This window comes from Lepidochelys kempii, chromosome 11, assembly GCF_965140285.1.
Source record: "Lepidochelys kempii isolate rLepKem1 chromosome 11, rLepKem1.hap1, whole genome shotgun sequence".
Classification (NCBI taxonomy): domain Eukaryota; kingdom Metazoa; phylum Chordata; order Testudines; family Cheloniidae; genus Lepidochelys; species Lepidochelys kempii.
The window spans coordinates 36,315,418-36,331,382 of record NC_136390.1 but is presented as its reverse complement, the minus strand read 5'-3'; the positions used below and the strand labels follow the sequence as shown (position 1 = coordinate 36,331,382).

Genomic DNA, 15,965 nt, shown 5'->3' with positions numbered 1-15,965 from the left:
TGTGATTAATTGACTGATCACATAGTGTGGAATTACAAAATACCAATATTCTGTGACCAATCTGTGAACAATCCATAGGGTTGAATTATTTTACACAAAATATTTATTAAACAATTATAATGAATCATTATAAAATCACAGACTGTTGTAAGATAAGGTATTCACCACACAAATTTCACCACCCCTAAATTCAGTCAATGTCCACATTTACAGTGCGTTTTGTGCTGTTCCAGATTGACTACAGCATCATATTGCTTCGTGACATAATAAATAGCATGGTAATGTTAAGTGGGTGAGATGGAGGACAGAACAAAAGAGGACATCCCTTGATTCAAAGTCAATGATACCTTGCTGATTAGAATTTTCATTTTACTTGTGATTCAAAGATGAAAATATGTTCAGCTTCCTCACAACAGACAGTTTTATCACTTTCAGATTTTTCTTTTGCCAATTTTTAGGATGGGTGTCTTCATTGTATAAATTAAAAGGCTCCACGATGATCAAAATGGGTTAGATTTTGCTCTCAGCTCCCTCTCTGCAATCCCAGACTTTGATAAGGGTATGTGCGTAATCGAGTATAGAACTGGTTTCCAAATGTTTGATTGGCAGAATATCAGTTTTGTGTAAGCTGTTTTCCCAGATGATGGTAACATACTTTGATTGGGTAAATTAAATTTAAATGTTATGCTATATGGTGCTTCTGTTACTGCATGATATAGTCCATAATAATTAAATTGCCTATACAAGATTTAGAAAACAACAAATATTTCTGAAGATAAAAAATATAAACAAACAATTACACACAAGTGGATGGTTATTTGAATTTGCAAATTACCTTAATTAAAAACTAAAATATAATAGCATAAGAAAATTCCAAAACATCAAGCAGCTTTCTATTATCAATATAACATACTCCTGGGCTTATTAAAAAGGTTCCTTTTTATGTTTATGAGAAACAATATTCTACTCGGTCCCTCTTATACCTTAGTTAAACTAAATCCCAAAACTTTATCATCAAAGCTGGAAAACTTACATAGCATGCACTTCAAACATGTGTTAGAATATCATTAAAAAGTTCATAGATAAGTCAGGATCTGATTCATAAAGATACTGGGGGGGTGCCAATCTTGCCTGACATGCGTTGATGTGAGTCACATGACTCAGCAAAGAGCAGTTTGAATGTTTTTACTATATTGCAATGGATGGGCAAGAAACATAGCTGAGTAGCATGCAGGCCAGTCAATATCCATTAGAAAATATATTTATATAATTATATATATTTATAACTTGTTGAGGTAACCTGTGTAAAAGTGGTGATACGTTGCTCTGCCTGGTTAAAAAAGCACCAGAGCTGCATTCTTGATTGATCCAGCTTGATTTTACGCCTGTGAGAAGTAAGAATTGTAGGAAATGAAGTTCAAGATACCAAGTATCTCTGCTTTTCTGCTCTGGAAACTCTTATACATTTGACTGATTAAAGACTTCAAACATTTATTTTAAGTACATTCAGAGACATATAATGAAATGTAAGAGTGTAAAATAATAAATGCTTTTTAGACCTCTGAATCCTGATTAAAATAAAAAATACATTATAACATGATTACAATAGCTCTAGAAGATGCCTCCATCTGTATTAAGAATTTTTTAAAATATCAGATGAATATTTTTGATAAAATTATTATCCTGAAACCTACACTTTGGAGGGAAATCTAATGGATCACTATTTCTATGGCACCCATTGCCAGATTGTCTACAATCTGAGCCAATGTTCAACAAAGGAATGAAAAAATTCCTTTTGTATTCATTGGCTGCTGGATTGAGCCAGAGCACCAATATGTTATGTGATAGTAAGTTGGGGTCCAATTCTGGAAACCATCATTGATGTGAGTACTTCTTACTCATACTAGTAGGCCCATATATGTTAATTGCCATATTTGCATGGGAAAGCCGTGCAATCTGTGGCTAAATAACAGAGTAAAAGAGGAAATTAAAGACAAAAAGACATCTTTTAAAAATTGGAGGGCAAATCCTACTGAGGAAAATAAAAAGTAGAGTAAACTCTGGCAAGTCAAGTGTAAAAGTATAATTTGGCAGGCCAACAACGAATTAGAAGCGAAACTAGTAACAGACATAAAAACTAACAGCAAAAACTTTTTAAGTACATCAGAAGCAGGAAGACTACCAAACAGTCAGTGGGGCCATTGGATGATCAAGGTGCTAAAGGAGTACTCAAAGAAGCTAAATGAATTCTTTGCATCAGTCTTCACTGCAGAGGATGGATGTAAGGGAGATTCCTAAGTCTGAGCCATTCTTTTTAGGTGACAAATCTGGGAAACTGTCCTAGATTGAGGTGTCAGTAGAGGAGGTGTTGGAACAAATTAATAAATTAAACAATAATAAGTAACCAGGACCAGATGATATTCACCCAAGAGTTCCGAAGGAATTCAAATGTGAAATTGCAGAACTACTAACTGTGGTATGTAACCTGTTGCTTAAATCAGCTTCTACACCAGATAACTAATGTGATGCCAATTTTTAAAAAAGGTTCCAGAGGTGATCCTGGCAACTACAGGCCAGTAAGCCTAACTTGAATACCAGGGAAATTGGTTGAAACCACAGTAAAGAACAGGATTATCAGACACATAGATGAACATGATATGCTGGGGAAGAGTCAACACAGCTTTTGCAAAGAGAAATCATGCCTCTCTACTAATCTACTGAAATTTTCTGAGGAGGTCAACAAACACGTGGACAAGGGTGATCCAGTGGATATAGTATATTTGGACTTTCAGAAACCCTTTGACAAGGTCCCTCACCAAAAGCTCTTAAACAAAGTAAGCAGTCATTGGATAAGAGGGAAGGTCTTGAAAAGATGGCAAACACAGGATAGGAATAGATGGACAGTTTTCACAGTGGAGAAATGTAAATAGCGGGATCACCCACAGATCTGTACTAGGAGCAATGCTTATTAACATATTTATAAATTATCTGAAATTGGTAAACAGTGAAGTGGCAAAGTTTGCAGACGATAACAAATTACTCAAGATAGTTAGGTCCAAAGCAGCTGCAAAGAGTTACAAAGGAATCTGACAACACTGGGTGTCTGCCTGGGCAACAAAATGGCAGATGAAATTCAATGTTGATAAATGGAAAGTAATACATGTTGGAAAACATAATCCCAACTATAGATATAAGACAATGGGGTCTAATTTAGCTGTTCCCATGCAAGAAAGAGTTCTTGGAGTCATTGTAAACAGTTCTCTGAAAACATCTACTTAATGTGCACCAGCAGCCAAAAAAGCTAACAGAATTTTAGGAACCATTAGGAAAGGGATAGATAATAAAACAGAAAATATAATGCCACTGCATGAAATTCTGGTTGCCCCACCTAAAAAATGGCATATCAGCTCTCGGCCCTACACACAGGCGCACATACACATTGGCTGGCTATCTTGTGGTACATTAAACACACAGTAAGGCCTTTGGGGAAAATAACAGGCAGTTGGCCCAAAACAGGGAGTTCTAAGGGCTCTACATTCTTGGCTTCATGATGCATTACAATTTCTACATATAGTGTGGCTATGACCAGTAACTTAACTGTAAAACAGCAGGAGTGAAATCTTGGCCCCACTGAAATCAATGCGGAGTTTTCCGATCAACTTCAATGCAGCAGGATATTTTGTTGTGCAGAGTCATTTATGGGAAAATACAAAAAAAGGGTGGGGCGAGCTTGACATGAAAATAGAGGGAATGTATTGAACAAAGATGTCATTTTTAGTCACTTTTCTGACCACAAATTCATCTTAGCAGAAATGTCCTCATTCTTCCTATAATAGAGCTCACAGTAGAGCAGAATCATCCAGAGAGGAGCACGAACTAGATTTAATTGGATAATTCTTTTCTTTCCAAATTGACTGGCAGGGACTGCCACAGTATTAACAACAGTCCTCCCTCTGATGAGAACTGAAAGCGTCGTTTCTCTGACGTTACCATTCCTACCTGCATGGCAGCATGACATGTGCCACTGAGAAAGTCTCTGAACAATTATATTTGCAACACTATGTCCTTTGCAAAATATCATAAAAAGGTCTGATATATACCTCAGAACCACATTAATCTAATGAACCATTAACAGTTTTGAAATTTACAATCAGGGTTGATTTCTAGGCTAGCAGTTTGACACCTGGAAACTGACTTTATCTGACAGGAAACTGAAGCTTACTACTAAGTAGGAAAATGCTAGTGGGAAACTTGTATCCCATTGTAAACAAAATAGAAACATTTAACAATATTTCAGCATATCAAGTGAACCACATCAGAGTAATAAAAATATTTACAGAACTATTCCCTAGATTAATTTTTTATAACCTATAACCTTAAAATTGCAGTCTATTCTAATTACAAGTTCCAAATTACTTTCAGCAACGTGTCTGCAGAGTGTAAAAGCATTAATCCTTTCTATTAAAATCTCAAGCATGTAGCAGATTTTAGTACCTGAGTTACTGAGAAAAATTCATATCTAATGTCAGTGGGCCCAACTCTATTGATTGTAACAGAGTTGTACCCATTTACACGGGTAAGAATTCTGTTAATTGTTTTCAAAGATTAGTGTTGTTCCCCCAGAAATGTAAGAGAAGAGGTTTATGAAACATCCTAGTTATATCCAAATGGATACTTACTGCCCTCTAAATATAACGCCATAGAAAACAACACAAACCCTGAAGAATGAGGACGAAAGGAAAATACTGGCAAAACATAATTGTTAAGAATAATTTACACATCTATAATGCCTTTCATCTGAGGATCTGAAGGTGCTTGGCAATCATTAGTAAATAATACCTTACAATACTCCTGTGAAATAGGAAGCATTATACCCATCCTACAGATGGAAAAACTGGAGAGAGTCTGAATGACCTGCCCAGGGATATAGAGTGACTCAATGAAAGAGCTGGGAATAGAACCTAGAACCCGTGCTTACCAACTGTTCCATGATTTGATCCCTAGAGAATGATCCCTCCAGCAATTATATCAAAATTAAGTGTTACTGTACCCAGGATAAAAAGAAAAGGAGTACTTGTGGCACCTTAGAGACTAACAAATTTATTTGAGCACAAGCTTTCGTGAGCTACAGATCACTTCATCGGATGCATTCTGCTACTCTGTACCCAGGATAGAAAGACAAGGTGAGTGAGGTAATATCTCTTATTGGTTCAACTTCTGCTGGTGAAAGAGACAAGCTTTCAAGCTACCCAGAGCTCTTCTGAAGAAGTTGGTCCAATAAAAGATATTACCTCATTCACCTTGTCTCACAAAAGTTTAACACCACTTTAAGATAAGGACAGAGAACTTCATTATCCCTAGGAAATGGAGTTAACCATCAGAACCTGTAGTTCACTAACCTTCCAGAAGTAGTAATATCAATGACTGAGAATAACTATCTTGAAGGAGAGCTAATACAAAGGACATTTCTGCAGAGGCTTACAGTTTGCTAAAGACCAGGTTAAGGAAACACCTAGATGCTGGAGATTTTAAATGAGGAAAATTACCTACTAAATAATTCATGAACACAGAGCAATCTTCTGCCTTACAGGATGAAGCTGAAATGCCTAACACTTTTAGTCTGAGAGGAGAAATACAGTTTAATAAGACTTATAAACCTGAGAAGAATAAAGAGAGGAGACCGTGTACAATTTAAGTGATTAATGAATCCACCAGGGAAACTTTTTACTACTGCATCTTGCCAAGAACCTCTATTACTTTACAATGTAGAAGAAAATCTTATGAGTGGATGCCTTTCTTAGTTTAACCAAAACTCATTAGACGTGATTAAAGGGAACACATGACTTCCGAAGGATCAACAAATGGTCTAGATGAAAAGACAAAAAGACATTGTGCTGATGTTAATGTAATACTTGTGGATGTATTTAAAGGTTATTAATGGGCTTAGATGAAGCTGTCTATAGGAGCTGTCAATGGAGACAAGCCCATGAAAAGGATGTTAGGATGCTTTGCCCTGTCTTATCTTGTGTACAGCCCTTGTTATTAAGGGCTTGATCCTGCAAGGTGCTGAGCACTCTGTTCCCAATCCAGCAAATCACTTAAACAAGTGCTTTAACTTTGTGCTTAAAGATGAGTTGGAGGTGCTCAGTGCCTGGCAGCCTCAAGCCCTAGAGGAATAAAGGAAAAGCATATATAGATCTAATCCCAGACAGGATTTCCCAAGGGAAGATAGATGTTAATGCCTGTTTATTTAAGTTTAATTCATATTGTAGGAAAAGATCCAGAAAGGAAGATTAAAAAGAGAGAATCTGGTGGGAGCATGAGGGATCTTCAGAGTCCTGTACTTGGGAATCCATCCTGAGGACAAAGGACAGACTAGGAAAGCAAAAGTGGATGCCTGAGATACGTCTAAACAAGTGCTTTCAGCAAGAAGCATAAACAGTGCAAGGCAAAAGGAAAGCCCCTCCATTAATATGTGGACCCCAATCTGGTATTTACACAAAATTATTTGGATTTGGGTGGGAGCTCAGAATAAGAAGTGGAGAGAGAGAGATGGGGGTTTATAAATGTACTATTAAGTACATGGTCCTGGTCTTAGTAGGACAAGTCACCATCTCAGAGTATTGATGTTCACAGAATTTTCTTTATCATCATTCATACAATAGTATCTAACACCTAATGCATCAAAGACAATTATAGTCAACACACAAATATGTTATAATACAATGGTAGTATGTTGATGTCCAATTTAATTCCTCATATGGAAAGTTCTATGTGTTTTACACAAATTAATAAATTTAGCTTGACAACACCACTGTAATTTATATAATTATTACTCCTACTTTACAGATGAAGACAGAGACAGACAGATTAAGTGACTTCTTCAGGATAACACAGAAAGTTTGCAAAGAACAAAAGCCATGTCTTCTGACTCAGTCATGAGTTTGAACCATACAATGATCCTTTCTCCCTAAAATTCTAATAGAGCATATGGATCGCATCTATAGTTTGTTAGGTGTAAGCTGAAGAGGATTTTGATAATCTTATTTCAGGGAAAATGTCTGGAAACATGGAAAAACAGATGGCTCAAGGAGCAGGATTATACCAAGAAATTACATGATTTAGGTAGAGGAGGAGAAAGAACCTGTGTCACTGCTATCATGTGACCATTACTGAGTCTCTCAGTGTTAGAAAGACTTTGATAAGCTTAGTAGTAAACTTGGCTGATCCTCTGGAAGCAGTGAAAGCTCTGAAATAGATCATCATGGAATGATGCACCAACCAGACCTCTTAGAAGGTTCTTGAGGGGGAATTTTTCTTTTTCTTCTTTAGTGCAGATTAGAATGGAATAGAATAGTTCAACAGATATATGTCCTATGTTTGTACTTAGGACATGTAGGACGCTTAGAGGGATAATAATAAACCTTACAATGTTCGAGGTCTATATTAAACCACTTTTCCTGCTCTGCTCTATATTGAGCCACAATTTCAACAATAAAGTACAAACTAAGCACTCTTCTTAACAATTTTTAAACAAAAATATATTTGTAAAATGTGACAGTAAAGGAACTTCTCTAGAGAAACTGGAAAAAGTGGCTCCAGATTTGACACAGCCTGTGGGAAAAAGGAACTCAGGGTGAGCTATTAAATATTACACATACCCTCAGACTCAGGAATGAGAGGCTCATACATGGACACTTGTGACTTAAATTTTAATCTGTGGCAGGGAAAGTTATTGGATTCAAATGCCTCAACACTTGCACGATAAAGATGGGTGGCTGTGTGAAGCTGATTGATGTTGGGATAAAAAGCTTCCAGACTTTGTTACCTCTAGGTCACTGGTTTAGATCTAGCCCTAACTGGTGATTGTTACCATCTGATGGCACTTCAGTGGTGTTCATGAAATGGGTCGATGGTCATAGTACAGAATCCAAGTGCTATATTCTGAAAAAAGCCACAGTCATCATTGGCACTCTTTTTGACAGTCTCAAAGAGGTCAATGATTGAACAGGAATGGAGATTGTTATTCCTATAAGTAGACCCTCCAGAATCCAGTTGAAATACTGAGGCACTGGTGGGGCAAGTGTGGGGAAATTTGCATAACTGTTGCATGTTCTATACTGGTTCTATGCATAAATCGAGGACTTCAATTTTGTGGGCTAGAAAATTGCCACCTTTTGCAATTATTGAATTGTCTTGATAAAATTAAAATGAAAAATAGAAATTAATCTTAATTTTCAAAAAGTGTCCAAAGTGTCTTTATTGTCACAATAAATAGAATAGTCTACATCTTTCACATTTGAAACTTGCAACCTTCCATCAAGTTTCTTATATACTATTACAAGGTTGTATATGGTACTATAAAGGAATCAAACTTAGATAAATCAATGCTAAAATGGAATATAAAATCACAACTCATCTTGATAAATATAAAAATAGTCCTACCTCTTTGCTTTCCTCTAGATCTGACTCGCTGCTAAACTCTTCTGTATTTAAATTTTCAAAATCTGATTCCCCAACAGCAATTGGTACTGTCACAGTGAGGCTTGGATTGTTTATGAATGACATATAATCACTTTCATCGACGACATATTTTTCCACGCTGCTGCCTACGCCACTGGTAGTTCCATTCCCATCTTTAAGATAGTTAAGGTCTTTACCTATTTCTATGACAGTATGGTTGGAAATGCAGCTGTCTTTTTTGTTGTTTAGATCTTCAAGAGGCTTGATTTCATCTAAAGCTTTCTGCTTTCTAACAAAGGCTTTTTGGATGAATTCACGTGCTTTTCTTTTCACATAATCTATTCCCTTCTGAATCCTTGCCACTGCAATTTGGAGATTGTTCATTTCATTATCATCATCTGTAGCCGCAAGGTTGTCTGAACTAAATGAGCTCAGCAGTAAAGCCAGAAAGAGATTGAGCACCTAAAAGACAGTAAGGAGAAAACACAGTTGGATGTCTTATTATTTAAGTGATGACAGTAATTACTTTATGGCATGTTTAATTACAGAACTTTTACTTCACGATTAGCAGTAATATCAAACTACCAAAAGGCCATTATTTCTAGTGTAGAGAGGCTGAGAGAGGGGTGGCAGTAGACCCACCCTCTGCCCTGAAGGGGAGCTATATAGGACTCACAGAGGCTACTCCATCCATTAGGAGGCAGTTCTGCAGTCATTCTGCAACATGGGGATGGGATAATTTCTTCCTCCCCTCCTCCACCATACATCTACCCAGCTTCTTAGGCTGAATACTTTGCAAACTGTTGACCTTTACTATTTAAGTAAATATGACAATCAGAAAAATAATATTCAGTAAATGCTTCAGAAATAAATACTGATACAGCGTAATGTATTGTGTTGAGAGTTCTGAGCCTAAAGAGTTATCCCTGAGCCTGTGTGTTCTGAGTGCTCAGAGCCTGAGTCATTTGTGATAATTACTTACATGCCCTAATGGTCTAGCCAATCCACAAACAAGTGTCTAACCAGGTGACCCCACGGCAGGTATATAGGATCCTAATGAAAGTAGCAACTCCAGTCTGCTCAGTGTCACTACCTTGTTGGGGATGCTCCCTGCTACCTGATGTAATGACAGACTGCTCCAGCTCGTGCTCCTGCTCAAGCTACAGCCAGTCACCCAGCTGTCCTGACATACACGTACACTAAACATACCGTACAGACGGAGTATTCCTAGTATAGGCTACTATATATAAATCAATAAGAAATGTGTGAAACAGTGTTCACAAAGCCATCAATTCACATTCCATGTTGAATTATGATATTAACATGTCTTATTTTGATTAAAATAGTAGATGAATTTGGATAGTTTAAATTTTAAAAAGTTGGCCCTTAACTCCCGTTAGTTCACCTCAGTTAAAATTGAAAGCATATTTTATCACATAAGGTATCATTTGTTGCAAAATAAATAAGGTACATACCACTAGGTTTCCAATCACCATGACCATCATGAAAACAATAAGGCACATGGCTTGCCCCGCAACCTCCATACAATCCCACATAGTCTCTATCCATTCTCCACATAGTACTCGGAATACAATCAAGAAAGAGTGGAAGAAGTCATGCATGTGCCAGCGTGGAAGTTCACAGTCATTGGAGATCTTGCAGACACATTCCTTGTAGCTTTTACCAAACAGCTGCATGCCAACCACAGCGAAAATGAAGACAATGATGGCCAGCACCAATGTCAAATTTCCCAAAGCCCCCACTGAATTACCAATAATCTTTATCAGCATATTCAGTGTTGGCCAAGATTTTGCCAACTTGAAAACTCGAAGCTGAAAAACAAGAGCAAAGGAGCGTTGTTTTCATGCTGCTAATCATAATGAAATTATCAGTGCATTTCAGATTTTCAGTTACCAAAATCCCATAGCTGTAAAATGTCTCATTTAATTGTTACAACCTTTAGTCACCACGTTTATGTTTTCATAGATGCTGGCCATGAAGGCTTAGCAGGTTTCTACAATAAGGCATGTACAGACTGAAGTCCTAATTCAAGTCCCTAACAGCCAAAAAAATGTAGCAGGCTTCAGTTACACCCAAATGCCACAGAACATCAGACTGTGCCATTTTGTGTAACTACATAAAAAAAGAACCACTCTGTTGGGATCAGTAGCACTATAATGAACATGCTCACCGTGTCCACTGATTTTCTCAAGGATATGGCTTCCCTAGACAATGTGCAGATGACTAGTTGCTAACAAGCTACATAGAACCAAAAAGACAATGGGCCAAATTCATCCCTGGGATAAATCACTGAAATCAGTGGAATTATCTCAGGGATGACTTGGGCCCTATGTCCTTTAAAAAATTCATAATATAAAAATATATTCTGCTTTCAGTTCAAGAAAGAGAATACTCACTAACAGCATATATATATAGGAAGGGGATTTGTCATCTGGGGAGAAGCACCCAGATGTTACAAGACAGCAGTGGGCAAACTTTTTGGCCCAAGGGTCACATCGGAGTTGCGAAACTATATGGAGGGCCGGGTAAGGAAGGCTGTGCCTCCCCAAACAGCCTGGCCCCTGCCCCCATCTGCCCCCTGACTGCCCCCCTCAGAACCCCCAACCCATCCAACCCCCCCTCCCCGCTCCTTGTCCACTAACTTCCCCCTTCCAGGACCCCTGCCCCTAACCACCTCCCCCGGTACCCCACCTGCTCCCTGACTGCCCCGACCCCTATGCACACCCCTGCCCCCTGACAAGCGCCCCTCCCCAGACTCCCACGCCTATCCAACCCCCCCATTCCCTGACCGCCCCCCCATCCAACCCCCGGGATCCCCTGCCCCTTATCCAACCCCCCACCCCGCGCCTCCTTACCATGCTGCTCAGAGTGGCTGGAGACAGCTGCGCCGCCCAGAGCGCTGGCGGCATGGCAATATGAGGTGAGGCTGCGGGAGAGGGGGACAACAGGGGAGGGGCCGGGGGCTAGCCTCCCCGGCCGGGAGCTCAGGGGCTGAGAAGGACGGTACCGCGGGCCAGATGTGGCCCATAGGCCATAGTTTTCCCACCTGTTATAAGAGGAGTGTTGGTAAAATTTTCAAAAGCACCCAAGTGACTTAGGATCCTAAATCTCACTTTCAAAAGTGATTTAGACACTTAAGATCTAAATTTCATAGCAAATCAATGGGACTAGGGCTCGTAAGTGCCTAAATCACTTTTGAAAATGGGACTTAGGCACTTTTGAAAATTTTACCCTGTATCATTAAATCCAGCTGAGAGAAAGATTTTGTCTCCTTTATTTCCCCAAGTTCACTTCCTCCTGTAACAGAGATCATCCTGGCGGAAGAGTACTAGATGCAATTGCTGTTAGAATGCATCACTGCTGCTCCTGCAGTTGTTTTTCAGTGATGGTTAGGTCTGGCTGGACCTCACAAGTTTGGAAGGTTTCCTTCAAAGAAGGATGATAGTTACAATGTTTATTCCAACTGCATGAAATTCCTTTTTGGTTTCAACCAGGCCTGCAACCAACGGTGTATTTTGGTATTTTCTCTTTTGGCTGAAATGCAGAGGAGCAAATGCATACAAATTTAAAAAACACTTGTTTGGTTTTTTTAAATCAAACCTCAGAGAAGTTCTGGTTGGGATTATTTCAGGAATTGGGCTAATGGTATTTGTTATTTCATTTGAATTGGTTCATACATTTCTAGTGGGACCAAAAATAGTATTGCCAACCTGAAGCATTCAGAAATTATTAATCTGCTTAAAAAACATGAGATTGGCTTTACAATAATTGGATTTTTTTAAAAATGATGGATTGTTTTTATTTGTTTTCTGCTTTCTGAGCTGTTAGGATACATTCAGTTAATATTTTCAAGCTTTTCTCCACAACATTGAGAGCCAGAAACTTACTTTTACTTATTTAAATAAAAGCTAAAATTCTTCCATTATCACTTGATTCCATGAGCTGGAGTTTCAAGAAAAACATTAAATTCTATGAGATTTGTGATATAATCATGAGAGTTGGCAGCAATGCACAAGTTAAATACTGACCAACTCAGCTTCTTTGAGCTAAATTTATTGAACCTTCTTAAGAAGATTCATAGTATCCCCGATTTCACTGGTAATAATGGCAGCATGCAAATATTCATCATGAAAGATGCTATACACAAGGAAGGATGTTCATTACATTATATTTCCTACCTGACAACATTCTAACTAAAGTTGCCAAAGTAATTTACTTTGGCGACCTATTTACAGAGCAAGATCTGAGCTCCCCAAATTCTCTCATTGAGGGTGATCAGCACCTAATGGGATCAGCTCAAAGACAATCACTGTTCGTCTGTTTATTTCCAGGAATGATTTTGTTCAAGAGACACCGTAAGGTAGGTTAAGCCCCAGATGTATAATGTATTAATTTTAGAATAAAATGGTTTTGCAAAACTTAATAGCCCAAAGCCCTAAGTCCCTATTCCTTCTTTACTGCCATTGAATACAATTAGTTTTACCTAAGTAAAAAAGTCAGGATTTGGCTCAGTATTAATATAAATATTTTCATGATTAAAAAAAAAAGTTAAAACCAGTTTTTGATGGGACTGAAGCATTTTCCTGAAGTGTTTGCAATCCAAACAGTATAGCATTGTGTTATTGTACGAAGATCAATATGGATATGAAACTAAGTAGAAACAAAAATTAAACTAACCAGACTATTTTCACTGGTGAAGTGAATGAGAAATTTCTTACTCCATCATTTTGTTTCTGTTAGCTGCGTCTCTCCTCATTTATCACTAATGGATAATACCTCCCTCCTGTGGAATATGGAGGCAGTTCAATGTTGTTGTTGGAGGCTATTTAACTGAGGCCACCAGAAGAGTTCTTCTAAATAGAACTCTAGCAACTGATTATTAGCATTAAGACACAACTTGATAGACTATATAAAGAACATTAAGGTAATTATACATCCAACTCTTGATTCAGAGGCAAATTTCAATTGCAATAAATTGTATTCCAGTAATTTACCAGACTACCAAGGTGGGCTGAATGAGGAGAGACGCTACTAGCAGAGCAAGGGTAAGCAGTGTTTTAATTATTATTAGAGCAGAATAACAGGCAGACGTAGAAGTTTCCCCCATACAGAGCAAGATCTTTGTAATTTAAGGAATTATTTGGGAACCAACCCAACAATACCTTCCTAGTACCAATGGAAACGTGTTTCACAAATCTTCCTCAGATGAGGCTCATACACTTTTCCCCACAATGCCACTAGAGACTGTGTAGAGGGAACTTTGAATCCTACTCCATAATTAGTGCCCAGATGCCTTACATGCCAACTGGTGCTAAAGATGGAAACAAAATTATGAAAGAACTATTTCCCAGGCATTGTGGAAAGAAGAACTTACCCTGAACAGAAAGATTTCTGTAGCTAAAAGAATAACCTTTTCCTCACAACAACAGCAATGTGGTTCTTATATGGATCAGTGGTTCTCAAACTGTGGGTCGGGACGCCAAAGTTGGTCCCAACGCCATTTTAACGGGGTAGTCAGGGCTGGCTTAGACTTGCTGGGGCTTGGGGTGGAAGCTGAAGTCTGAGCCCCACCGCCTGGGGCCAAAGCTGAAGCCCGAGGGGTTCAGCCCTGGACAGCAGGGCTCAGGTTACAAGCCCCCTGCCTGGGGCTGAAGCCCTTGGGTGGTGGTGGAGATTGGGTGGGCTCAGGCTTTGATTCCCTCATCCTGGGGTCATGTAGTAATTTTGGTTGTCAGAAGGTGGTCACGGTGCAATGAAGTCTGAGATGGACCTGTCCTGCATGAATTTATCTAATTCTTTTGTGAACCCTGTTAATAGTCTTGGCCTTCACAATATCCTCTGGCAAAGAGTACCACAGATTGACTATGTGTTGTGTTAAGAAATACTTCCTTTTGTTCGTTTTAAACCTGTTGCCTATTAATTTTTAAACCCTAATTTCATTTGGTGACCCCTAGTTCTTGTGTTATGAGGAGTAAATAACACTTCCTTATTTACGTTTTCCACACCAGTCATGATTTTATAGACCTCTATCATATCCCCGCTTAGTCATCTCTTTTCCAAGCTGAAAAGTTCCTATCTTATTAATCTCTCCTCATATGGAAGCTGTTCCGTACCATTACTTTTCTGTACCTTTTCCAATTCCAATATATCTTTTTTGAGATGGGGCAACCAGATCTGCATGCAATATTCAAGATGTGGGCATACCATGGATTTATATAGAGGAAATGTGATATTTTCTGTCTTATTATCTGTCCCTTTCTTAATGATTCCCAACATTGTTAGCTTTTTTGACTACTGCTGCACATTGATAGATGTTTTCAGAGAAATAGCCACAAAGACTCCAAGATCTTTCTTGAGTGATAACAGCTAATTTAGACCCCCATCATTTTTATCTGTATAGTTGGGATTGTGTTATCCAATGTGCATTATTTTGCATTTATCAACATTGAATTTCATCTGCCATTTTGGTACCCAGTCACCCAGTTTTGTGAGGTCCCTTTGTAACTCTTCACAGTCTGCTTTAGACGTAACTATCTTGAGTAGTTTTGTATCCTCTGCAAATTTTGCTACCTCACTGTTTACCCCTTTTTCCAGATCATTTATGAATATGTTGAACAGTACTGGTCCTAGTACAGACTCCTGGGGGACACCACTATTTACCTCTCTCCATTCTGAAAATTTACCATTTATTTCTACCTTTTGTTTCCTATCTTTTAAACAGTTACCAATCCATGAGAGAACCTTCCCTCTTATCCAATGACCGCTTACTTTGCTTAGGTGCCTTTGGTGAGGGACCTTGTCAAAGGCTTTCTAAAAGTCCAAGTACACTATATTCACTGAATCACCCTTGTCCACATGCTTGTTTATCCCCTCAAAGAATTCAAGTAGATTGGTAAGGCATGATTTCCCTTTATAAAAACCATGTTGACTCTTCCCCAACAAATCATGTTCATCTATGTGTCTGATAATTCTGTTCTTCACTATAGTTTCAACCAATTTGCCTGGTACTGAAGTTAGACTTACCAGCTTGTAATTTCTGGGATCACCTCTGGAGCCTTTTTAAAAATTGGCGTCACATTAGCTATCCACCAGTCATCTGGTATAGAAGCTGATTTAAATGATAGGTTACATACCACAGTTAGTTCTGCAATTTCACATTTGAATTCCTTTGGAATCTTGGGTGAATATCATGTGGTCCTGGTTACTTACTACTGTTTAATTTATCAATTTGTTCCAAAACCTCCTCTACTGACACCTCAATCTGAGACAGTTTTCCAGATTTGTCATCTAAAAAGAATGGCTCAGATGTAGGAATCTCCCTCACAGCTTCTGCAAAGAATTCATTTAGCTTCTCTGTAATGGCCTTATCTCCCTTGAATGCTCCTTTAGAATCTCGATCATCCAGTGGCCCCACCAGTTGTTTAGCAGTGTTCCTACTTGTGATGTACTTAAAAATTCTTTTGCTGTTACTTTTTGAGTCT

At 38.4% G+C, this 15,965-nt stretch overlaps 1 protein-coding gene across 4 annotated transcripts in view; it reads right to left on the bottom strand.

Moving 5' to 3' along the window:
• Window positions 1–15,965, bottom strand: part of LOC140895598 (sodium channel protein type 2 subunit alpha) — a 132,307-nt gene that overhangs the window by 41,094 nt on the left and 75,248 nt on the right. For all 4 annotated transcript variants that reach the window (XM_078847953.1, XM_073305684.2, XM_073305681.2 and 1 more), the window contains 2 exons: window positions 9,939–10,295; window positions 8,446–8,925 (listed from right to left, as the gene is read on the bottom strand). In XM_078847953.1, the coding sequence (XP_078704079.1) occupies window positions 8,446–8,925; window positions 9,939–10,295 (837 nt within the window). The remainder of the gene's footprint in view (window positions 1–8,445; window positions 8,926–9,938; window positions 10,296–15,965) is intronic.